Below are 26320 nucleotides of genomic sequence, written 5' to 3'. Positions count from 1 at the left end.
CAGAGGCCCACCTCTATGTGTCTTTAAATTGTTATTGGGGTTTTTCCTAAATTTTGGCAGCCATTGTACTCACTGCATACTCTATAACTGTATAGCAGAACTGCTCCTTTCTAATGGGAACATGTCGTTACAGTGGCCCACCTCCATGTGTCATTAAATTGTTATTGGGGTCTTTCCCAAATTTTGGCAGCCCTTGCAGTCACTACATGGGCATTACCACTATAGGAGACCCACTCCTTTATAATGGGAACATTTTTACTGAGGCCCTCCTCTATGTCTCTTCAAAGGGATATTGGGGTGCATCCAAATTTTTGGCAGCCCTTGCAGTCACTGCATATGCAATAACAGTATAGGACACCCACTCTTTAATAACAAAAACAACAAAGCATAGCCGGCTGATGGCCCTCTAACAATAGTGAGGGCTGACTGCTGGCCCTTTAAGAATAGTATGGGCCGCCTTATGGCCCTATAAAAATATTCTTTGTGACTTTCAGAGTCCCTTCTTCATAAATGAAACAGGATGTGTCTGATCATGTCTCGCACACCACATGGCCAGATAAGGTAGTAAAATGTTAAAATTACATTTAATGGTGAATGTATTTTTCACCGTTGAAAGCAATGCAAAAGTGCAAAAACGCATCCAAAACGCTATGTGTGAACATAGCCCAAGGTGTTGAGGAACATTTTTCTTTTTGGTTATTTATTTTGCCTTATATACAATTCATTACCCTGGAAAGGATGTTCCTTGACATTTTTCCCAGGAAAATCCATTTTGGTATAGTTTTTGTATGTTTTATTGTGAGTCCGTAAAAGTGGCGTAATACCTGTGACAACGTTGTCGACAGCAATGACCTGGGAGTCAGAGATGCATCCAGGGGTCTTCCCATTCTGTTCCCATGTCATTTGAGCACTGTTCCCATAGATTTGGGCAATTGTTAGGCCCTCTGCAGACCGCCGGGAGGGCCGCCGGGAAAATCCTCGCGTTTCCCATAGACTTACATTGGGCTCGTTGCTCGGATCGATGCCAATGTGCTTGACCCAAGCAGCGAGCACCCGAGCATTTTAGTGCTCGCTCATCACTAGTATTTACCATTCCACTAAATTTGTGTTGTTGGATTAATTTGCTGAGTAGAATATATCAACTTTGTAGGAACTCTCTTGCACTCATTCTTCTATTTATCATGACTATACTCAAATGTATGATTCTAATCAGGGACCACATCTGTGCAATCATGGACTATATCTGACACGATATAGGGTGTATGTAATCCCTGCTTTGTAGCAGTTCTGAGTTTTATTTTATCTTTTTTGAACAAGTTTTTTATACAAATAAAGATTTATGCTCTAAATATACTCTGGTTGTTGGGCTCTTCCTATTGCCCGTATTTATGTGTTGATATTTAATAACAAATTAAATATTGAAGAATTCCTCAGTTTTTATTGTGGTGGCTGGGGATCCTTGGGCACCCTCACCTTGAGGAATTGATGCTTGGCTAGGTGCCACGATTGACGGTGTGTCTGGGACACATGTGCTGGAGGTTGTGAAGGGGCATACTGCTCTGAATGAGGGTAAGAGCCATGATGACTGTATTGTGACAGTGCATTTTGCAGATACTCATACCTCATAGATACATTGGCCTCTGTCTTGTGGTTTGTGAAGGTGGTGGTAGTTGACTTACTGTTCCATGACCATAAAGATATAGATAAGTGGCAAATCTCAGAAAATGTTGGGACCCATCACATGACATGCCACTGATCCAACATTTTTAATAAATCGATAGAATCATTTGGGAGAATTGCTGCATCCAGGACTGACATCAGCATACCCTTGGTTTCAGTTGAAGATGTGTGAGAATTTGCCTTAAAAAGGCAAAAGTGTCTTAACAAATGTGTGAAACTCATTTTACAGACTGATGTTCTGTAAATAGTTCAGAACAAGTAGCATGCAAAAAAAGGAAGGAAAGTGGTATGCATGGAAAGACAGGGAGCACTAAATGTATACCAACATGATTTTATTAATTCATGAAGGCCGGACAAACATGCAAAAAGTTAAAAACATTTAAAAAGCATAACGCTTAAATACATCAATAGTACCACGTTTGAATATAACAGTGGTCAAAAAACAAACATCACCAATAGATATGTAACATCAATACTTGCACCCAGCTTATTTCTGTAGACCCATGTAGGTCCCTGTGACCAAATAAATAAATAAATCCTTCTCCTATTTTAGGCACCAAACAGTTTATGGCAGGGGTCTCAAACTCAATTTACCTGGGGGCCGCTGGAGGTAGATTCTGGGTAAGGCTGGGCCGCATCATGTTTTCCACAAAAAATGCGCTTACAAAATATCATTATTCAGATTCAAATGTCTTTATTAACAGTTCTTTAACATTTAACTTTTAGAACATGAATGGACATAAACTGTTTGAATATGGCTTTATCTGCCTACTTCTTGCTGCTAGAGATCTGACAGCGCTTACTCTTGCATAGCCGAGCCACATTTGGCGTAAGTGAGGAAGCAGTTGAGACCCTCAGCACAGCTTGAAGATGAGCATCAGTAATTCTAGACCTGTACTTTGACTTATTGAAGTTCAAGGTAGAGAAGAGCTTTTCGCACAAGTATGTGCTCCCAAATAGACACATGGTCTGCTTGAACATTCGGGAAAGCTCAGGGAAGCTGGGGGGCAATTCTCTTAAAAATTGCCCAAGTTTGTCTGCTTTTCCACTCACATCCCTAAACTTGGCTTTGAGTTCAGAGTTACACTGCAGGTCAATGAGCTCTATTTGAAACACTGGAGGGGCATCTTGCACATCAAAGGAGAAGGGGTCTGCAAAAATTTGAAATGTGGCTCTGTGTCTCTTGAAGTCTGCAAATCTATGATCAAATTCCTCCTGTAGCCTCAAAATGACATCCACATACTCCTCATGACTGAATAGTGTGCCTGAATCAATGAGTGACTTGCATGTTGGGAAATGGCAAAGGTTTGTTTGAGAAAGCTGGTCTTTCCACAATATAAGTTTTGTAGAGAACGCTCTCACGCTGTCATAGGCAGCACTGACAAGTTGCCCCTGGCCTTGTAACCTCTTATTCAGTACATTAAGCTCATGTGCGATATCAACCAAAAAAGCTAAGTCCATGAGCCATTTTGGATCACTTAGCAAAGGAACAGAAGCCCCATCTTTCTCCATAAAAGCTTTCACTTCCGCTCTCAACTCAAAAAATCTCTTCAATACGTTTCCCCTGCTGAGCCAACGCACCTCGGTAAAGTAGAGCACATCCCCATATTCTGACTCTATTTCCTCTAAAAAAGCACGAAACATTCTGTGTTTTAAGCCCCTGGATCTGATTTGGTTGATGCATTTCACAACGAAAGACATCACATTGTCAAACTTCAGGCATTTGCTGCAAAGGGCCTGCTGATGGATAATGCAGTGCAGAGCAATGACCTCCTCTAAACCTTCCTCTTCCTTTTTTTTATTAACAAGTGCCACCAGTCCTTTTTTCCTCCCGATCATTGATGGCGCTCCATCAGTTGTTATTCCGACAAACTTCCTCCAAGGCAAACCAGCATTCTGAAAAGCATCACACAGCTGGTGAAATATCTCTTGGGCGGTGGTCTGGCCATGCATTGGAACTAGTGAGAGCAACTCCTCTGTGACTTCAAAATTGTCATCAACACCCCGGACATAGATTGCAAGCTGGGCAGTGTCGGTGATGTCTGTGGTCTCATCAAGAGCGACTGAGTATACACTGAAACATTTTATTTTCTCACACAGTTGATCATAAATGTCACTTGAAAGGTCAGAAATGCGCTCTGCCACGGTGTTGGAAGAAAGGCTGACGTTGCTAAACTGACCTTTCTTTTCTGGAGAGATAATACTTGCAGCCTGTAACATGCACTTTTTTATAAATTCCCCTTCTTTAAATGACTTTCCTGCTTTAGCAATCATCATACTAACTACGTAGCTGGCTTCGACTGCTGCATCATTCTCTTTGGTTGCTTTCTTAAAGAAATCTTGTTGCCTCAGCAGACATGTCTTAAGTTTAGCAACCTGGTTGGCTCTCTCATCTTCCTGGTACTTTGCATACTCCTCAGCATGTCTAGTTGTGTAATGACGCTTCAAATTGTATTCTTTGGGCACTGCAACTTTCTCTGTGCAAATAAGACAAGTTGGGATGCCCTTGTGCTCAATAAAGAAATATTGCTTTTCCCACTTTTCCTGAAATTGTCTGTGCTCATCATCAACCTTTCTCTTCACTGCAGGCTTTGAGCAAGACATATTTGGGGCTGCGTAGCAAAAACTTAGGCCTATGGTGCCTTGAGATACCCACTTCAGCACAAGGTGCTCTGGATGAGCGGAAATAGAGTTTCCCAGTCCCCCTAGCTGCCTAGCATGACCTTCGGCAACATTAAAGAGGACCTGATTTTTACTCACAGGAGTAGCCAAATACCTTTAGGGTGGGCACGCACCTGGTCTGGTTTATAAAAATAGCACTCCTCCACTCTGCTGTGCCCCCCTGTATATTTCTTGCCCTGTATGCTAATACTGAGCATCAAGGAGGAAGAGACGCCGGGGTTTCTCAATGGGCGTCTCCTTCTCCATGTGCCTCAATCCAATCACAGTGAGAGTCACAGCCAGGAAGAAAAAAACTCCTTGTCTGTGACACTCTTTGATGTGATTGGATCACAACACATCCAGGGAGAAGGAGACGCCCATTGAGAAACCCCTGCGTCTCCTCCTCCCATGCAGGGCCTCCAATGGCAGAACGTCCTGTCGCCTGACTGGGAAGAAGAAGAAAAAAAGTGGGGCGTGGAGAGCGTGACTGACAGGCTGGAGAGCCTGTCAGTCACGCTCTCCACGCCCCACTTTTTTTTTCTTCCAAGCCTGCACTAGATTGAAAACAAAAGAAGAAGCTGCTGTCATGGCGTCTCCCAGCGCAAGGGAAGCCCCGAGCTGGGAGACGTGTCTTCTCTATGAACGCGCCCTGTGCACCGAGGGGTCCCAAGCTCCTACCCCCCCCCCGGTACTTGCCTCTCCGTGTCCCTCCCATCGAAGAAGATGAAGTCGCCGCTCTGAACGCACTTGGTGCAGGTCAGCTTCCGGCGGTGTTACACAGCGGGCAGCGCTCCACCACCACTTACTCCCCCTGGTGAGACGCCGAGGTACTGTACTTGGCGGTGGAGCGCTGCCCGCTGTGTAACACCACCGGAGGCTGACCTGCACCAAGTGCGTTCAGAGCGGCGACTTCATCTTCTTCAAGTACCGGAGGGAAGGGGACTAAGGTGGCTAAGTGCTTTTCCAGGCGGGGGGCCGCAAAATATTGTCCCGCGGGCCGCAGTTGGCCCGCGGGCCGCGAGTTTGAGACCCCTGGTTTATGGTAACAATAACAGCACCACTATATTATATACATTCATTTAAATAGAAGCAGTGTTATCAAAATTCATAATGGTAAATAGCCACAATTTAACCCAAGAAAAGGGAAGAAGTAGGAGAGGGAATAAACGTCCCCATGCCAATATTTAGAGACTCCTAAAATACGACCTGTAAGCTGGGGGTAAAAATGTACCCGTGTATATCAAGGGGGTCAGAAGGACCACAACCCCTTGTGTATCGCCACTAACGCTGTGGCTTCATCAGGGGAGAGGTGTGGTATTAGAGCAGCTGAGCCGGTCTCTTATTTATATCTAAAAGAAAATTTGGTAATTACCCAGGCTGGTCCCAGATGCGAAAATCACCATCCGATGCAGCCGCCATGTTGTCTAATGCGTGCGCATTAGAATCAGATGCGCAGCACGGGAAGAAGAGAGGTAAGTATTTCCGGGACACATCCATCCAGCGTCTGGGTTATGCGCATTCACGGGAACACGCCCTGTCTAGGTGCACGTGACCGCGTCCCTGCATTATTGCAGGTATGTATGTGGAAGCAGGGCATGTCCGATACCGTCCGACACACTGACCCATCAGGTGGTGCAAGTCAATGGGTCAGTGTGTGAGGCAGCATCATGATCATGCACTCTGACACACTAGACACCGGTTCGCGGTGTCCAGATCTCAACAAGTGGCAAAAAAAGGCCAAAAATGGCAAAAAATAATAAATATGGCGTAATAGGGCCAATGGCCATATATAAATAGGTGTATGAGGAAAGATAGAGCAATATACTAGGGACGCCAAAAAAGACCCTTATTGTTATTATTAGTGCCATAGATTTTATGATAACCAAAGGAACCCCTAAGTCACATACCCAACAGAAGAGACATATAAGGGATGTGCGGCCGCACCATTCATTCAGACATATATACCCCCTTTTTTTGACACCTACATTTTTGGTGTGGTCCCCCAGTAATGGGGGCTCACACATATATATACGCATCCAGGCAACACTGTAGAGAGGCATCAGGTTGTCCACCCACAGTGTGTGCCATGCCCACCTAATGGGATCATTAATCCCAAAAAAGAGATAGTCCCACAAACATAGGCGGCAAGGAGTCTACAGACCTTAGGGGCAACAAAGTATGTTCCCGGTTTAGAAAAAGCCATCCAGTAGACAACAATAGGAATCATTAATAGTTATTAATTAACAAAAAAAGTCTATGAGCACTGCACAGGATAATGATGATGGTAAGCCATCCCAATAGTAAACCATCCCAAAGTTCCCATAGGGGGACATCATATAGGCATAAACTAGAGCGATACGATATAAATATAATGTGTAAGTGTCCATCTTGATAAATTTGTGAATAAGTAAGGGGGGGAAGATAGTCATTACTCCGGTCAAAAATGTTCAGCGTGATTTGTAGAAGCCAGTAAATAAAAGTTCCTCATTCATCCCGGAGGGAGCCAAGCTGTTTAACTTATAGATCCACCTTGATTCCTGTCGCAATAATTCCGGGATGATATCACTATTGCGAATATTCCTTTGGATCGTCTCCAGACCATTTAAGCAGATCCCATTGGTCCTACTATTATGGGCGTTCAAAAAATGTGCAGCAACCGACGTGAGGGTCTTTCCCTTGTCGCGATCTTTCCTAGCCGTATTGATGGTGGACAGATGCTGTTGAAATCTCCATCTCAATTCTTGTGTAGTCTGTCCCACGTAAACCGCAAACAATCGCATAGATAAGGTTTCGTGTCTTACAATTCACATAATTCTTGAGACGAATCTGTGTGGGAAAGACAGAGTTAGGGACGTGATCATTTGCCAACATAAAGGGACAGGTGGTACATTCACCACATGGAAAGGTCCCCTTCAGTCTGACCCCCCTATTTAAGGATTGTTTGGGGCGTGTGAAGTGGCTGGTCACCAAATGGTCTTTAAGGTTACTTACGGGCTCTCCTAGCAATGACCCTCGGTTTATCCGAAATCAGATTGTTTAATTTGGGTTCGCTAAGTAGAATCCCCCAGTTTTTAGATAATATCTGGTAAACATCTTGCCAATGGTTGTGGTAGGTGTTTATCAGATTGACTCTTTCCAGATTTGTCCGATATTTGGGCAAAAAAGTTACCCTACGGTCCATATCCCTACAATGTATACGGTATCGGACATGCCCTGCTTCCACATACATATCTGCAATAATGCAGGGACGCACCTAGCTAGGGCGCGTTCCCGCGCATGCGCATAACCCAGACGCTGGATGGATGCGTCCTGGAAAAACTTACCTCTCTCCTTCCGGTGCTGCGCATCTGATTCTATTGCGCACGCGCTGGGACAACATGGCGGCTGCATTGGATGGTGATTTTCACATCTGGGACCAGCCTGGGTAATTACCAAATTTTCTTTTAGATATAAATAAGAGACCGGCTCAGCTGCTCTAATTCCACACCTCTCCCCTGATGAAGCCACAGCGTTAGTGGCGATACACGTGGGGTTGTGGTCCTTCTGACCCCCTTGATATACATGGGTACATTTTTAGCCCAGCTTACAGGTCGTATTTTAGGAGTCTCTAAATATTGGCATGGGGACGTTTATTCCCTCTCCTACTTCTTCCCTTTTCTTGGGTAAAATTGTGGCTATTTACCACTATGAATTTTGATAACACTGCTTCTATTTAAATGAATGTATATAATATAGTGGTGCTGTTATTGTTACCATAAACTGTTTGGTGCCTAAAATAGGAGAAGGATTTATTTATTTATTTATTTGGTCACAGGGACCTACATGGGTCTACAGAAATAAGCTGGGTGCAAGTATTGATGTTACATATCTATTGGTGATGTTTGTACACATATAGGTTTTTTTTTGACCAATGCTTTATTCAAACGTGGTACTATTGATGTATTTAAGCGTTATGCTTTTTAAATGTTTTTAACTTTTTGCATGTTTCTCCGGCCCTTATGAATTAATAAAATCATGTTGGTATACATTTAGTGCTCCCTGTCTTTCCATGCATACCACTTTCCTTCCTTTTTTTGCATGTTACTTGTTCTGGCTTGGGTATGTGACGGGTTGAGCAACATCTTATCTTACTGATGGTGCCCTCCTTTTTGCTTCTTTCATTGTAAATAGTTCAGAACCCGCTGTTTACTTTCAAGTGGCAGAGAGGTCAAGAATAGAGATGAGCGAAACTGAACGTAAAAGTTTGGGGTTCATACCGGACAGGTACTGTCGTTTTAATGTTCGGAGTTCCGAGGAAGTCCATTGGAGAGAGAGACAGAGAGAGGGAGAAGAAATTTTTTTCCCCAGATCCAAAGTTCAGGTTTCCATTGTTTTCAATGAGGTTTGGGTTCTGGTTCAAGTTGATGTACTGTTCTGGTACCCGATCCAAACTTTGGACTAAAGTTTGGGTTGGGTACTAGAACCCGAACTTCCACGGGTCCTCTCATCCCTATTCAAGAATCCTTCTCCGACTTTGGCTTCTCCTATGTCCTAAGGAAGTTTGAAGTTCTGGAGATGAAGAAACTGGGGCTGCAGCTGTTGCTTCACATTCATCCTAGACATCACCAGTGGTTGTAGTATTGGACGGGGATGGGCCAGGCACTTCTTCCTCCTCATTTACATTTTCCTCAAGATTATCTTAAGTGCTTTTAAGAAATGTCAATATGAAAATTGGCTTATTATTAAACAAAATGTGTAAAAATATTAATTCCTGATGGAGGGTGGTGCACTCCTTATGGTTGTCTTTTTGAAGAAGTGGCATGGTTGTGCCACTGGTGTGCAATGTGTGCTCTCTCCGATACTGCAAGCAGAGGCAGGGTTGTCCCTACAACATCAGAGGAGAACAGGGCATGGAACTTGCCAAGATCTAGCAATTCAGCCAGCTTCATAGCAGTGCTTGAAAGCAGTAGAGCAAGGAGCTTGTAAGCACTGCTCTCCTTGCTTAAGAGACCGTCCAGCACTGATGAACTTCAGAAGTGGCCAGTCTCCAATGATATCCAATGACCATAAACATAGGGTCTCTTCTTTTTTGTTTTGAGCCAGTGTGAATTTCATAGACCTCTTGTCTAAACTTCTCCCTACAGCTCCTCCACTTCTGTGATCGAGCTCGGATGCGAAGGGCTCCAACAACTACTCAACCAATGCACAGTCATGATATCCCTCACAAATGCTCTCTCACAATTCGGTCCTATTATGAACAAGAAAAATTAAGCGGTCTATATCCAGCTTTGGCATGATTGATGAATGCTGACAGCACATATTCTAACTACTATCAAAACAAGAAATGCAAATATACTGCTAGAAGGGAATTTTCCAGGTATAGCCTAGAAACCAGACAGAAAAATGGACTGCACATGGATGAAACATAGACAACACTTTGTGCTATTCATTTTTTTCATGGTTCCATAGACTTGGATAGGCAAATTTGATCCCCGACTCACATTAAAAATGGACATATCTCCATTTTTTTTGGACTGAATAGTCTGCCCCTCCCTTCCAAAATAAGACATGTAAACAGCACTACAGACTGTAATGGGTACATGTTCTATCCATAAAAAACAAGGATAAAACACATATGTGAAAAATAGATGTCTGGATGAGGCCCAAAACTGTTGGCACCCTTGAAATTGTTCCAGAAAATGAAGCATTACTCCCAGAAAATTATTGCAAAGACACGTTTTGTTGTGCACATGTTTATTTCCTTTGTGTGTATTGGAACAACACAAAAAAAAACCTGAGAAAAAAATGGCAAATTGGACATTTCACACTAAACCCGAAAAATGTGCCAGACAAAATTGTTGGCACCCTCAACTTAATATTTGGTTGCACACCTAGCACCTACCATCTTGTAATCAGCCAGTGGGCCTGTATCTAGGGCTACAGATACTCACTGTGCTGTTTAGTGACATGGTGTGTACCACACTCAACATGGACCAGAGGAAGCAAAGGAAAGAGTTGTCTCAGGAGATTAGAAAGAAAATTATAGACAAGCATGTTAAAGGTAAAGGTTATAAGACCATCTGCAAGCAGCTTGATGTTCCTGTGACTACAGTTGTACATATTATTCAGAAATTAAGATCCATGGGACTGTAGCCAACCTCCCTGTATGTGGCCGCAGGAGAAAAATTAATGACAAATCAAAGAGACGGATAATACGAATGGTATCAAAAGAGCCCAGGATAACTTCTAAAGAGATTAAAGGTGAATTTCAAGCTCAAGGAACATCAGTGTCAGATCGCACCATCCGTCATTGTTTGATCCAAAGTGGACTTCATGGGAGACGACCAAGGAGAACACCATTGTTGAAAAAAATCCTAAAAAAGCTAGTCTAGAATTTGCCAAACTACATGTTGATAAGCCACAAAGCTTCTGGGAGAATGTCCTATGGACAGATGAGACAAAAATGGAAGTTTTTGGCAAGGCACATCAGCTCTATGCTCACAGATGGAAAAGTGAAGCATATCAAGAAAAGAACACTGTCCCTACTGTGAAACATGGAGGAGGCTCTGTTATGTTCTGGGGCTGCTTTGCTGCATCTGGCACAGGGTGTCTTGAATCTGTGCAGGGTACAATTAAATTTCAAGACTATCAAGGGATTCTAGAGAGAAATGTGCTGCCCAGTGTCAGAAAGCTTGGTCTCAGTCGCAGAGCATTGGTCTTGTAACTAGATAATGACCAAAAACACACAGCTAAAAACACCCAAGAATGGCTAAGAGGAAAACATTGGACTATTCTGAAGTGGCCTTCTATGAATCCAGACCTAAATCCTATTAAGCATCTTTGGAAAGAGCTGAAACATGCCGTCTGGAAAAGGCAACCTTCAGACAACTGGAGCAGTTTGCTCATGAGGAGTGGGCCAAAATACCTGTCGAGAGGTGCAGAAGTCTCATTGACAGTTACAGGAATCGTTTGATTGCAGTGATTGCCTCAAACGGTTGTTCAACAAAATATTAAAGTTAAGGGTACCATCATTTCTGTCCAGGCCTATTTCATGAGTTTAATTTTTTTTTAAATTCTGTGGAAGCAGGGCTGAAAAGCAATGTCTGACTTTCATTTGTTCATTTTCATAGATTTTTAATTTATTACTTTTGTCAGATTCAAGTTATTTCTGTGACCATTGTGGGTTTTTATTTCATTAAACCAGGGGTACCAACAATTTTAACCACGTGTGTATGTCTCTGTGTCAGCAGTGGAGTTTTCCTGGGTCTCCTGCCATAGGGTTTCATTTAATTCAAATGTCAACGGATAGTTTGCGCTGACACTGATGAACCCTGAACCTTCAGGACTGCTTGAATTTCTTCGGAACTTGATTGGGGCTGCTTATTTACCATCAAGACTATCCTGCATTCTAACCTTTCATCAACTTTTCTTTGCCGTCCACAACCAGGGAGATTCGCTACAGTGCCATGGGCTGTAAACTTCTTGATGATATTGCACACAGTGGACAAAGGAACATCAAGATCTCTGCAGGTGGACTTGTAAACTTGAGATTGTTGATATTTTTAAACAATTTTGGTTCTCAAGTCCTCAGACAGTACTCTTCTCTTCTTTTTGTTCCCCATGCTTAGTGTGGCACACACAGCCACGCAATACAAAGATTGAATCAACTTCTCCCCTTTTTATCTGGTTTCAGTCACTACTGTTACTTGCCACAGATGAGTTTGAATGAGCATCACATGCTTGAAACCTAGTTGTTTACTCACATTTTTTTGAAAGGCGCCAACAATATTGCCTGGTCCATTTTTTGGGTTTAGTGTAAAATTATGTCCAATTTGCCTTTTTTTCTCTGTTTTTTTTCTTGTGTTGTTCCAATACACACAATGGAAATAAACATGTGTATAACAAAACATGTGTAATTGCAATAATTTTCTGGGAATAATACTTCATTCTCTGGAACAATTTCAAGGGTGCCATGACTGTATCTGTGACATTTGGATAAGTTTTCTTTCTTGTGCCTCAGCTGATGTCAAAACACATGTAGTAGTGTTTTATGATCCTTGACGATTCTGACAGAACAAGTGATGGGCCGATAGCAGAATAGGTGGAAACAAGGCTTAATTAAGATGTTAACTAAAACAAAAAGAAGAAAAGTAAAAAGGAAGAGAAGCAAGAAAAGAAAGAAGAGAAGCAAGAAAAGAAAGAAGAGAATGAAGAAAAGAAGAGAAGCAAGAAAAGAAAGAAGAGAATGAAGAAAAGAAAGAAGAGAATGAAGAAAAGAAGGAAGCAAGAAAAGAAAGAAGAGAATGAAGAAAAGAAGGAAGGAAGAAAAGAAGAAAGGAAGGAAGGGAGGGAGGGAGGGAGGAAGGAAGGAAGGAAGAACCACCACATTTGATTTTCCTTTTTCACTGATCACAATTTGTATATGACTATTTTAGGCTGTGAGGTGCTTTCACTCAAATGCATTGAGGATCCAGAGGTATGGATGGATTGAGATTTTTCATTTTAAAAACCTATCAAAGGCTAGACAGCTGAAATTCGTTGTGTTTATGTTTTATTACGTTTTTGTTGTCTAGTAGCAACCCTTTGCTAGTTTTTTAAATGAAAAATCCCAATCCATCTGTGGCACCCCTGTGGGGGATTACCACAGGATCCATAGGTGCAGGGAGAGATGTACACTTGGGCACACACAACACCTTCCACCCCAGGTCTGAGGGGAGGAGTCAGTTTCCAGGGAGACAGCAAAGCGGCAGTTAGTCTTGAGAGGGGTGAAGGAGGAGTGAGACAGAGAGCTGTTGGCTGGGGACCAGTTAAGCCCTGAACTAGAAACTGGACAGAGTTGTGAAGCACCCTAGCGAGAGGGACGGAGGCTAGAAGGAGAAAGAAAGAGATAAAACTATTATCCCTTTAGCTCACCCGGACACCAGAGTCCGAGATTGCTATTAATTCAGGAATAGCAAAGGAAACCCAGACAGATCAGGAGGATCTACTCCCCCTGAAGAAGAAGGGGAAAGAGTTGCCAAACTTGACCAAGTATAGGACCAAGGGCCCAAAAAGAGAATTGGTAGCCCCAAGGAAAGGTCCTCATTGTCAGTTGTGGAGGAGGACGCCAAAGAAAGTGAAGGTGGCATGTTCAGCTTAAGGCAGGACTGACCCCAAACAACGCACACATTGTTAGAGGAGGCCTCACAAATCTCCAGGGTGAATATCTCTACCTGCACCGAAAACCTGGTTACCCTCCTGAACTGTACCTGTTACCGGACATCAGTAAAAGAAAGGTACTGAAACAAAGACTTAATGTGTGTGTGTGCCTACTTTGACATTACTGCCTATAGCGTTCGTACAAGCCATATGCTAATCACCTCAGCAACCATACACAGCGCTGGTAACCGATATTACCAGTTACCAAAGGTGGCAGGTTCAGCTTAAGGCAGGACTAACCCCAAACAATGCACACACTGTTAGAGGAGGCCTCACAAATCTTCAGGGTGAATATCTGTACCTGCACCGAAAACCATAAAACCTGTCTAATCAGCAAGGATAACGGAAAAACAACAGCAACAGTGTACCGAGACCACTTAAAGAAGTGTCCTCAACCCTTCCAACAAAAAGAATATATCCCTTGTCCCATACCAGAAGAAGAGATGCCAAGGACAATTAAGACAATTTTAGGAGAGTTACCTGCAGATTGGCCTCAAATAGAAGGAGCATACTTAATTCCCATGTTGACATTCCAACAACCAGTAGAAGGATCAAGAGAAGAAGAGCCACCCGCTGTAGCCGAGCCAGGGAATACTGCAATCGGTGTACCTGCCATTCCCACTAGGGGATTGGGAAGACACTCCGGCATAGCTGTGCTATGTAGACCAACACATGAGTCAGTAAGTAGTGTTCGCTCCACACCAGGCTTACGCACCAGTGGGATAACAGTTTTACGGAGGTCATCAAGTATTAATTTTGGACACCCACCACTCAGATACAGGGAGTAAACCATAACAAGTGGGAAATGTAAATAGGTTCAAAAATGTAAATATGTAGTTAAAGTCAGTATATAGAAGGGTGACGAGTAGACAAAAACAGGTTACACCAGGTACACAACATAAAAAAAAAAGGGGTGAGTAGAGTTGGCGTAAATAGCTGTCTAGGGAGAGCAAAATCTTGGCCAATAGGTGACCCCAGGGCCAAAAGGCCTACAGTGCTTATGACTGGTAGAGGCCCCTGCAGTACCTAGGACCCTTGCGCCGAGGCACGCGTAGTAAATATTTTGTTGTGTATTGTGAATTATTAAGTCTATTTGAATCTTTAAGCCTAAAGAGACTTTACCTGTTTGAACGTCTGAAACTTTTTTGAAAATTTTTAAGAATGGACCGAAGCCACAGGACTGGTGGTAGCAAAAACACTTTCCCTTTAACAGCTTGCAGCAGATCGACTAGCGTTGTATGGACTGGTTATCCGTTTTTCCCATTTTCCCTGGTTATTGTAAATTTTATTTTTGAGACTCTGTTCAAACTACAAATATAAACGTTAATGTTATGTTATCTTTGTTAAAAAGAAAAAATGTTTCCGTCCCGGAGGACTGAAGTTAACTAGGGGGGAATGTGGCACCCCTGTGGGGGATTACCACAGGATCCATAGGTGCAGGGAGAGATGTACACTTGGGCACACACAACACCTTCCACCCCAGGTCTGAGGGGAGGAGTCAGTTTCCAGGGAGACAGCAAAGCGGCAGTTAGTCTTGAGAGGGGTGAAGGACGAGTGAGACAGAGAGCTGTTGGCTGGGGACCAGTTAAGCCCTGAACTAGAAACTGGACGGAGTTGTGAAGCACCCTAGAGAGAGGGACGGAGGCTAGAAGGAGAAAGAAAGAGATAAAACTATTATCCCTTTAGCTCACCCGGACACCAGAGTCCGAGATTGCTATTAATTCAGGAATAGCATAGAAAACCCGGACAGATCAGGAGGATCTACTCCCCCTGAAGAAGAAGGAGAAAGAGTTGCCAAACTTGACCAAGTATAGGATCAGGGGCCCAAAAAGAGAATTGGTAGCCCCAAGGAAAGGTCCTCATTGTCAGTTGTGGAGGAGGACGCCAAAGAAAGTGAAGGTGGCAGGTTCAGCTTAAGGCAAGACTTACCGAAAACCTGGTTACCCTCCTGAACTGTACCTGTTACCGTACATCAGTAAAAGAAAGGTACTGAAACAAAGACTTAATGTGTGTGTGTGCCTACTTTGACATTACTGCCTATAGCGTTCGTACAAGCCGTATGCTGATCACCTCAGCAACCATACACAGCGCTGGTAACCGATATTACCAGTTACCACAGGAGGCGTCAGGACACAATACTCCCATCATCCTGACCCCCATCCCTTTACTGACGGTCCAGGGCACGGAACCGGGAACCGACCAACCGTGATCCCCACAGAAGTAACCCATCCATCCCGGTATCCGAGTACCCCTACCCCTGTCGACCGATTTAGTTTGGCGTCACGAACAGGATACCGGGCTCGGTAGAACCGGGTATTGTGTGCTTAAATTGGACTTTATTGAAGGTTTGTGTACTGTAAAACGGGCCGTCATTACTGCGTCATAGAGAAATTGAGCTGCGTCACAGAGCGGGGAGAGAGTCGCGGTTGCGCGGCTAAAGAAGCGTGAGGATAGCCCCGCCATTTTTGTTTTTTTTGTTTGTCCTTTTTCCTCTTCGCTCTGTCGGAGATTGACTAAGGGGAGTGGCTGGTTCTGAAAAAACTCGAAGTGCTCGACCTTTTCTCATAGAGTCACCGATTACCGAAGGAGTTGATCGTAGCGGCTAGCAACGATTTACTAGGGGGCACCGTCATGAGTGAAACAGATGATGTCCGAGACCTTGAGGGAGGGGATGCCCAAGACGCAGCAGCAGCCGATTCCTCAGCTGGAGAAGGAGCCGCAGCATCTGGAGCGATGGCCCCGATAATGCCAATTGCCTTGCCGTATGTACCGGGGGCCAAATGGTTACCGACGTATGAAGGTAAACCCGGTACCTTAGCAGCTTTCAAACGTAAAATGTGTGTGGTGCTGGACATGTATGCAATGACAGGAAAGCAGCGAGCCTCCGTTGTGCAGGGACAATTAATAGGTGCAGCGGAGCTAGAAGCTGAGACTTGGAGCGATGCTGATGGAGACTCTATAGAAAATGTGTTGGATAAGATCAAAGCTGCTTTTGAAAAACGCACACAGTCTGAACTAAGGATGCTATTCTACCAATGCAAGCAGAGACCGCAAGATACCATCAGAGACTTCGCCCTACGTTTACAAGCGGCACTCCGGTCCATAAAACAGGTAGATCCAGCAAGTGTGCAAGATGAAGATAAATTGCTTGCAGAAAAGTTTATGAATGGGTTGAGATCAGACTTTCACCGTCAGCAGGTGCACATGTGGGTCCTAGATCATCCAGATATGGATTTTAATACCTTAAAGGACCGTGCTATAACTGTACTACGAGACCCATTACCTGCAAAACCTGCAATCCCACCCTGGCAGGTTAATACCTCTCACATGAACTTAGAGCCTACCCCTAAAGACTCTGTAAAAGTGGTAGGACAAGTTGTTGTACCCGAATCTGCTAATGACCTACGTAATCAAGTGTTACAACTAACCAAAAACATGGACTACGTGCTAAAACTCTTGCAAGCCAGGCCGGAGGCACAACCACCAAGCAAAATCCAGTTAGCTGAATCCCCTGAGGATGTTCCGTGGATGAGGAGAAAGCTCATGTCGCCCGTGCAGGGGACCAATGCACTATTCCAACGCAGAGCCATGTCGCCCGTGGAGGGGATCAACAAGTCGCCCGTTCAGGGGACCAACGCACCATTCCGACGCAGAGCCACCGACCACACGGATTCTTCAGGACAACCCGTTTGCCTTCGTTGCAACAAACCAGGCCACTTTGCAAGAAGATGTCGTTTAAACCCAAGATTCCTGGGTCCCAGGGCCAACCCCCAGGAATAAAACGGCAGGGCCCATATGACTGGCGTAGTCGGTATGTGGGAGGCCGCCCATACCTCAACATTACGCTAGAAGGAATCCCCACATCGGCCCTATTGGACACTGGGTCACAAGTCACCACCATCCCACATATCCTTTACAAGCAATTTTGGTCTGATGCTGATCTTAGCCCCCCAGACTCTAGTCTTGTCATTTTAGCAGCTAATGGTCAACCACTGAATCAGGTGGGGTTTAGGGAGGTGACAATAAAGCTGGGGAGGGTGGAGATGAGAGGCCAGGCGTTATGTGTGGTAGAAGATGACCCCAATAACAAATGTCCTTACATGGTGCTTGGTACTAATGTGATTGAAAACTGCCTTGAAGAAGTGCTGTTTTTACTCCAACAGATTGCAGAGACTGCTGGCATTGGGCGGAGGAGAGTCCTACAAAGAGAAATCCGTGCCTTAATTCACAAGCAACAAGTAAATCTGTCTGGAGGGGAGATTGGCAGTGCGCGGGTAACGGACCCGTTTCCCATTGTATTACCACCAAACAGTGAAATAAAGATATGGTGTCGAGCAGCTATGGGTATCAGAAGAAAGGAATACCAGGCAATTGTAGAACCGGTATATTCAGAGCATAGACCTACACTGCTGACAGCTAGAGGAGTGGTGGATGTACGCAAGGCAAGAGTACCAATCCGTGTGTTGAATTGTGGTGAGGAAGAAGTGAAACTAACCCGGTATGCTACTGTAGCAAAGCTGTACACTGTCAGTAATAACAACATACAGACACTAGAGCCCTTGGCCCCGTCAAGTCAGGCGGAGGACAACAACCCCAAGGGACAGCTGGAGGAGTGGTGTCAGCAGTTGCACATAGGGACTGATGCCACTCCCGACCACCAGAAGCAAGGAGTTTACCGGGTAGTACAAGAGTTTAGCCAAGTATTCAGTAAGCATCCATTAGATTTTGGGAGGATAAAAGGGGTACACCATCACATACCCACAGGACATCATCCCCCGATTAAAGTGAGACATAGGCCCATCCCACCAAACCACTACCAATATGCTAAAGAGATGCTGCAGGACATGAAGGAGGCCGGGGTTATAAGAGATAGCTGTAGTCCCTGGACGGCCCCCTTAGTCTTAGTCAGAAAGAAGGATGGCACTATGAGGATGTGTGTGGATTACAGGGAGGTCAATAAGATCACTCACAAAGATGCTTACCTGTTACCCCGGATAGAGGAGTCTCTTGCTGCATTAAAGACGGCTAAGTATTTCTCCACATTAGATCTCACTAGTGGGTATTGGCAGGTCTCCGTTGCAGAAGACCGGGAGAAAACAGCATTTACAACACCAATGGGCCTATGCGAATTCAATAGCATGCCATTTGAGTTATGCAATGCACCGGGGACATTTCAGAGACTCATGGAGTGCTGCCTGGGACACCGGAATTTTGAGACGGTACTTTTATACCTGGATGACGTCATAGTGTATTCCAAAACCTATGAAGAACATCTGGAACACCTGGTGGAGGTATTTACAGCTCTAACAAAGTATGGAATGAAGCTCAAACCATCTAAATGTTACCTGCTGAAGCCAAAAGTCCAATACCTAGGGCATGTGGTCAGCGCGGATGGAGTAGCACCAGATCCGGAAAAAGTGACAGCTATCTAGGACTGGCAGAGGCCGACCACCGTCAGAGAGGTACGTCAGTTCTTAAGTTTGGTTGGGTATTACAGAAGATTTATTAAGGGCTACACGAAGATGGTAGCGCCCCTACAAGATCTTCTGGTAGGCCAAGCTAAGAAGAGAAGGTCTTCAGAGCCGCCGTTGGAGTGGGGAAAGAAACAAGAAGACTCCTTGCAACAAATGAAACAGGCCCTGACCGGTGAGGAAATCTTGGCGTACCCAGATTATAACCTACCATTTGTCCTCTACACGGATGCAAGTAATGTAGGCCTGGGAGCAGTACTGTCCCACATACAAGAAGGCAAGGAAAGATTAATTGCCTATGCCAGTAGAAGACTTCGACCTACCGAGAGGAACCCGGAAAATTACAGTTCCTTTAAGTTGGAGTTCCTGGCCTTGATCTGGGCAGTCACGGAGAGTTTCAAGCATTACTTTCAGCTTCAAAATTTACCATCTTTACGGACAACAATCCGCTAACACACTTAGATACTGCAAAGCTTGGTGCATTGGAGCAGCGCTTGATGGCATGGCTATCGAACTACGACTTTACCATCAAGTACCGAACAGGCCGTGGAAATGCAAATGCTGATGCCCTCTCCAGAAACCCTCAAGTACATTTGCAAGGGCTTGAAGAAGAAACAGATGACTTGGAGGAAATAGAACTTCCAGCTTTCCATAAAAGTAGAAAATGGAAAATAACAGAAACCCATATCTACCAGAACCGTCAGGATGTTGCACTAAACCCGCTGCCTCATTATGGATGGAAAGAAACCCAAGACAGCGATCCGGCAGTGAGCCTAGTGAAGAGGCTGGTAACCCAACCGGATTCCAAAATTGAGAAGAATGCTCCCCAGGGGCCCAATACCTGTGGAAAGAAAGAAGCAGGTTATTTATCTATAAAAACCAATTGTGCAGACGGTATATCAATCCAAGGACACATGAAATGGTATGGCAAGTTGTGGTTCCAAAGAGAGACGTCCAAATGGTATTGGAAGTGTACCATAATGGAGCAGGACACTTTGGATGGAGAAAACTGGAAATACTGTTACGTGAGAGGTTTTATTGGATTGGCATGAGGTCTTCCATAGAAAAGTGGTGTAAAAATTGTGGCCCATGCTCATTAAGAAGAGGAGATCGTAACAACCAGAAAGCACCACTCCAGCCTATCATAACCAAACAGCCCCTGGAACTAGTAGCCTTGGATCATGTCAAACTCACACCTAGTAGATCAGGCTATACTTATGCTCTTACCATGGTGGACCACTATTCCAGATTCCTAGTGGTAGCTCCTGTGAAGGACTTGACAGCTCAGACAGCAGCAGGAACCTTTCAAGTTTATTTCTGCAGGCCACATGGATATCCAGAACAGGTATTGACAGATCAGGGTCCTGCCTTTGAAGCGGAAATATTTCAAGAGTTCTGTAGCTTGTATGGATGCAAGAAAATTCGTACCATGCCTTACCATCCCCAAACTAACGGAATGTGCGAAAAAATGAATCACGTGGTAATAGAATTGCTGAAGACTCTGCCCTTGGAAGACAGAAACAGATGGCCAGAGAAATTACCAGATATTATTGACATCTATAACAACATCCCAGTAAGCTCAACTAATTGCACCCCGGCATACTTGATGAGAGCGAGGCCAGGAAAATTGCCAGTGGACTTTGAAATGGGCATTGTAGTTCCTGAGGAAGACCACTCAAGTGCAGATTGGGATACTAGAAGAACAGAACAATACAACAAAATACAGGAGTGTGTTGAGAAAAGTCTAGCAAAATCCAGAGAAAGACAAGAAACCAATTTCAATAAAAATGCACAAGGAATCCCATTAACCCCGGGAGAATTGGTTTTGAAAAGGAAAAAGAGACTTCATAAGCTAGATAATCAATGGGAAGAAGAACCATACACTGTATTACCATCCAATTTTGACAACCAAAAAACCTGTCTAATCAGCAAGGATAACGGAAAAACAACAGCAACAGTGTCCCGAGACCACTTAAAGAAGTGTCCTCAACCCTTACAACAAAAAGAATATATCCCTTGTCCCATACCAGAAGAAGAGACGCCAAGGACAATTAAGACAATCTTAGGAGAGTTACCCGCAGATTGGCCTCAAATAGAAGGAGCATACTTAATTCCCATGTTGACATTCCAACAACCAGTAGAAGGATCAAGAGAAGAAGAGCCACCCGCTGTAGCCGAGCCAGGGAATCCTGCAATCGGTGTACCTGCCATTCCCACTAGGGAAGTGGGAAGACATTCCGGCATACCTGTGCTACGTAGACCAACACATGAGTCAGTAAGTAGTGTTCGCTCAACACTAGGCTTACGCACCAGTGGGATACCAGTTTTACGGAGGTCATCACGTATTAATTTTGGACACCCACCACTCAGATACAGGGAGTAAACCATAACAAGTGGGATATGTAAATAGGTTAAAAAATGTAAATATGTAGTTAAAGTCAGTATACAGAAGGGTGACGAGTAGACCAAAACAGGTTACACCAGGTACACAACATAAAAAAAAAAGGAGTGAGTAGAGTTGGCGTAAGAAGCTGTCTAGGGAGAGCAAAATCTTGGCCAATAGGTGACCCCAGGGCCAAAAGGCCTACAGTGCTTATGACTGGTAGAGGCCCCTGCAGTACCTAGGACCCTTGCGCCGAGGCACACGTAGTAAATATTTTGTTGTGTATTGTGAATTATTAAGTCTATTTGAATCTTTAAGCCTAAAGAGACTTTACCTGTTTGGACGTCTGAAACTTTTTTGAAAATTTTTAAGAATGGACCGAAGCCACAGGACTGGTGGTAGCAAAAACACTTTCCCTTTAACAGCTTGCAGCAGATCGACTAGCGTTGTATGGACTGGTTATCCGTTTTTCCCATTTTCCCTGGTTATTGTAAATTTTATTTTTGAGACTCTGTTCAAACTACAAATATAAACGTTAATGTTATGTTATCTTTGTTAAAAAAAAAATAAATGTTTCAGTCCCGGAGGACTGAAGTTAACTAGGCAGGAATGTGGCATCCCTGCGGGGATTACCACAGGATCCATAGGTGCAGGGAGAGATGTACACTTGGGCACACACAACACCTTCCACCCCAGGTCTGAGGGGAGGAGTCAGTTTCCAGGGAGACAGCAAAGTGGCAGTTGGTCTTGAGAGGGGTGAAGGAGGAGTAAGACAGAGAGCTGTTGGCTGGGGACCAGTTAAGCCCTGAACTAGGAAACTGGACGGAGTTGTGAAGCTCCCTAGAGAGAGGGACGGAGGCTAGAAGGAGAAAGAAAGAGATAAAACTATTATCCCTTTAGCTCACCCGGACACCGGAGTCCAAGATTGCTATTAATTCAGGAATAGCATAGAAAACCCGGACAGATCAGGAGGATCTACTCCCCCTGAAGAAGAAGGGGAAAGAGTTGCCAAACTTGACCAAGTATACGACCAGGGGCCCAGAAAGAGAATTGGTAGCCCCAAGGAAAGGTCCTCATTGTCAGTTGTGGAGAAGGACCCCAAAGAAAGTGAAGGTGGCAGGTTCAGCTTAAGGCAGGACTGACCCCAAACAACGCACACATTGTTAGAGGAGGCCTCACAAATCTCCAGGGTGAATATCTCTACCTGCACCAAAAACCTGGTTACCCTCCTGAACTGTACCTGTTACCGGACATCAGTAAAAGAAAGGTACTGAAACAAAGACTTAATGTGTGTGTGCCTACTTTGACATTACTGCCTATAGCGTTCGTACAAGCCGTATGCTGATCACCTCAGCAACCATACACAGCGCTGGTAACCGATATTACCAGTTACCACAGGAGGCGTCAGGACACAATACTCCCATCATCCTGACCCCCATCCCTTTACTGACAGTCCAGGGCACGGAACCGGGAACCGACCAACCGTGATCCCCACAGAAGTAACCCATCCATCCCGGTATCCGAGTACCCCTACCCCTGTCGACCGATTCACATCCATACCTCTTGATCCTCAATGCATCTAAGTGGAAGCACCTTATAGCCTGGTTTTCTGTTTCTTTGTTCTACTCCTCACGTTGGAACCATTCCCATGAATTGTTGAATTGTCCACGGCAACCACGCTGGCAGCAAACCACCATGAGGGATTCATATCGGAGACACATTCTTTCGAGAGTTGTTGCTTGTGACTCGCCCCCTGGGCCGTGGGACACTCGGATCCGGGCAATAGGGGAACGATGGGGGTAGTAGTGGCGACCCGGTCTGTGGCTCAGGGTGGTCAGACCAGTGGTAGTCCCTTTATAAGTTTTAAGTAATGTCCGACTACGCCACCCGTGGATTTGCGGTCATTAGGAACCGCCGCTGCAGGGCAGACCGCTGGGGCTGATGGTGGGTGCAGCTGAGGTGGTGTGACTCCCCACGGGAAGAGTGCAGCCCCAGGGCAGTGTAGTGAATGGTGGGAGTGATGGTGGTGAGAGTCCCAGTACCGGTAGTGCTGGAGGCGCGAAGGAGCACACAGACAACAAGTTACAGTCCAGGGTCTTTACTCACAGTTCATTTGTTCCGGGTCACTTCTGCCAACAGTGACCGACCGAGCCGTGCTGCGTCCACCAGGTGTGGGGCTCAGTCAACTCCCAGGCAGCTCAGAAGTATGGCTCAGGACCCCCTTCAATCCTTCCTCTGGCCTGCCTCACCAGTGACCCACTTTTGTCCAGCTGCCGCGGATCTGCTCAGTTAAACGTGGGCCCCGTTCCCCGCTGTCTTTTATGGTGCCTTCCTAGCAGGTTTGATGAGGTGCTGCACCAATAAATGGTCACAGCCTCCGGTCTTTGGCTAAGGGTTGTTTCTCCTCCACCAACTTGGGATCTGGTACCCTTAATCTGCCTGACCCTTGACCCGGTATTCTCGTGGGTTCTTAGGGTCCTTTCCACCTTCTTGTTCCTGAGCCCCTCTGTTCCTCTGTCTCTTCTTCTCCTCCTTTCTGTTCCTCCTTCTTCTCCTTTCTCGTGGAGCTGGTCTGAGAAGGAACCACAGCTCCCCTTCACCTCCTCTCTCTCTCCACTCTCCTCCTCGGCCTTTCTCTAGGCCCACTCTGGAGTAGAGCTCCTATAGAGCCTCTACTCCCTGTCTTCTCCTCTCTCTGCATAGACTGACTGAACGCCTGACCTAAGATGGTGCCCACCTTTTATACCTCCCTCTAACCATGAGCCCAGGTGACCAGCAACCAATGGGCTCCTACCTATGCTCAGGAACCAACCCCTATCTGCTCCTACATCACTGGGTTTTCCTCCCCCCTCCCCACTCCAGCCAGGGACATGGTCTGTCGTACCTGCATTTCTGTCTAATGGGCGTACCGTTGAGCTATCCCTCGGAAATGGGGTGAGTGTGCTGTATGCAGCTAACTGAGCCCTGGTCCATACTCCATCCTTACCTGGGAGTGGAATACCACACCTCTGGCAGAGGTGCAATACCCCTGTAGTGGCCGAACCCTCGGGGCGCTACATTCCCCCCTGGTAAACCACAGCACGTCCTCGGGCTGGAAAATAGCAAAAACAGTTAAATACAGGACATGCAAACTTTTTCAATAACCTTTTACATTTAGAAACGGACGACACAGATGAATTCCCTTTATGGGACACACTTTTCTTTCACTAGGCATTATAAAATATTTTCAACACTACTGGAACTCTTTTGTCACTTGTCATATAAAACAGTTTCAAGATCATGTAAAACATTTTCTAGCAGCATATTAAACTCTTCATATAAAACATTTTTAGGCAAAACACATTCTTGCATTCTTGGATCATGGCCACGGTGCAACTTGTGACCAGATGTTTATCCTTCTTTTAAGTGCAAAAACTTCAGTAAACTTTTAAACATGAGGGACTCTCTGTCCCGAGGTAGACGTGGTAGTCTTTTTATAAAACCAGTAGGGGGCGCTTTAGGAAGCGCAACTATTTACAGGGGATTGGCCGTTCCCAGTCCTCGGCCGGTTGGAAAGGGGATGGCTGCTCTCAGTCCTCAGCCAGGTAGGGGGATGTAGGGGGTAACGTTCACACGGGAAACAGTTTCACAAAATTCCTTTGTACCCTGACGGGTAACTATTTACACATATGCTTTTGCTACTTACTAGTAGCGGTGTCCTCCATATGCTCCTTCCTCCTCATACTGTTCTTCAGACCTGTCCGGGTCCTCTTGGCTTTCCTCATAGCCATAGTGCTGCAGCTCCTCCTCTGTAAGCCGATGGACATGGAGGGCGTATGGTCCTTTTGCGCCCTCGTGTCGGGTGAAGGTGACCACGTCACCAGGGTAGAGGTCACGGCCACGGTGTCCCTCCGGTAGGTGGCTTTCAACGTCCCTGCGGGTTACAAATACGTCGCCTGCCGTTTCCGGGCCCCTGATGAAGCCCCAACCGTTCTCCATATGGAATTTAATTATGGTCCCGGTGATTCGGGTACCGCGGGCGGCCCGGGGGTCCTGACGGGCCTTGCGTTTTTGGTCCGCGCTTCGGGCCTGGAGCCGCTCCTCCCTGACGCGCCTCTCCCGCTGTTCCCGTTCGAAGGTCACCAGTTGTTGCTGACAAACCTCCAGACGACGGACCACGTGCGCCCGGGTCTCCTGAGTGAACCCCATCAAGTTCTCGCCGGCGGGATCCCACTCAAATTGGGTGTCTTCTAATGGGGGCGGGGTAACCTCTACGGGCTCCGGAGCCAGTATCAGAGGCTCGCGCGGGGGCTGGGTTTTCCATGGCTGACCGCTGGTCAGTTCAGCCGGCCACTCCAGCGGCAGTCCATCCGGACCGGTATGATGGGCAAACAGGTCCACGCCCAGCAGTGGTATAGTGGGGGGACCCGGTTTGGGAGCAGCGCCCGGGGGCACTCGGCCTTGCGACCAGGCCGGGGGTCTTCTGGTCACGTCTGGTGGCGGCCTAGCCCGGGAAAGGGGTGCCGGTGGGGTAGCGGCGCCCGGGTTAACCAGGCCTTGCGACCGGGCCGATGACGCTTCCTTCTTTACGGCGCCCGGGGTCAAGGGGTGTGGCGTCGGGTGGGGCGCGGCCGTGGCGCTCGCCGCTTGAGGCCTAGCTGGGAGCAGTGGCGGCGCGGCAACAGGCGCGGTGAGTGGGGCTTCGGGCTCTGCGACGGGAGGCCGGGGCAGGCTTGCGGTTGCTGGGCCTGGGGTGGTGACGTCCCCTGTATCTGCCTCAGTCCTCACGGCTCCCTCCACGGCGTCGCCTCCGGTACTCTCTCCTCCTGCGCCGTCCTCAGAGGCAGGCAGACTCCGAGGTGCAGTTGAGGTCTGTCGCTGGTGGGTTTCGGCCTGCCGGGCCAGTTCCTCCCTCCACTCAATGAGCGCACCCCGCTGCGCTCGGACCATCCTCCGCTCCAGGTCCTCC

At 45.9% G+C, this 26320-nt stretch overlaps 1 protein-coding gene across 1 annotated transcript; it reads right to left on the bottom strand.

Annotated features, from left to right (window-relative positions):
• Window positions 1-2448: 2448 nt before the first annotated feature.
• LOC141271645 (general transcription factor II-I repeat domain-containing protein 2-like) lies at window positions 2449-4284 on the bottom strand. The gene has a single exon (XM_073681687.1). The coding sequence runs from the start codon at window positions 4282-4284 to the stop codon at window positions 2449-2451; it is 1836 nt and encodes a 611-aa protein (XP_073537788.1).
• Window positions 4285-26320: the final 22036 nt, after the last annotated feature.

Source organism: Phyllobates terribilis, unplaced genomic scaffold (genome assembly GCF_046119375.1).
Source record: "Phyllobates terribilis strain yellow unplaced genomic scaffold, ASM4611937v1 Scaffold_5__5_contigs__length_657084704, whole genome shotgun sequence".
Classification (NCBI taxonomy): Eukaryota; Metazoa; Chordata; class Amphibia; order Anura; family Dendrobatidae; genus Phyllobates; species Phyllobates terribilis.
This window is presented reverse-complemented; position numbering and strand designations above follow the sequence as displayed.

What these genes read in the sequence shown, in the direction of transcription:
- LOC141271645 (XM_073681687.1), bottom strand. Translation starts at nt 4,284, where the DNA reads ATGTCTTGCTCAAAGCCTGCAGTGAAGAGAAAGGTTGATGATGAGCAC.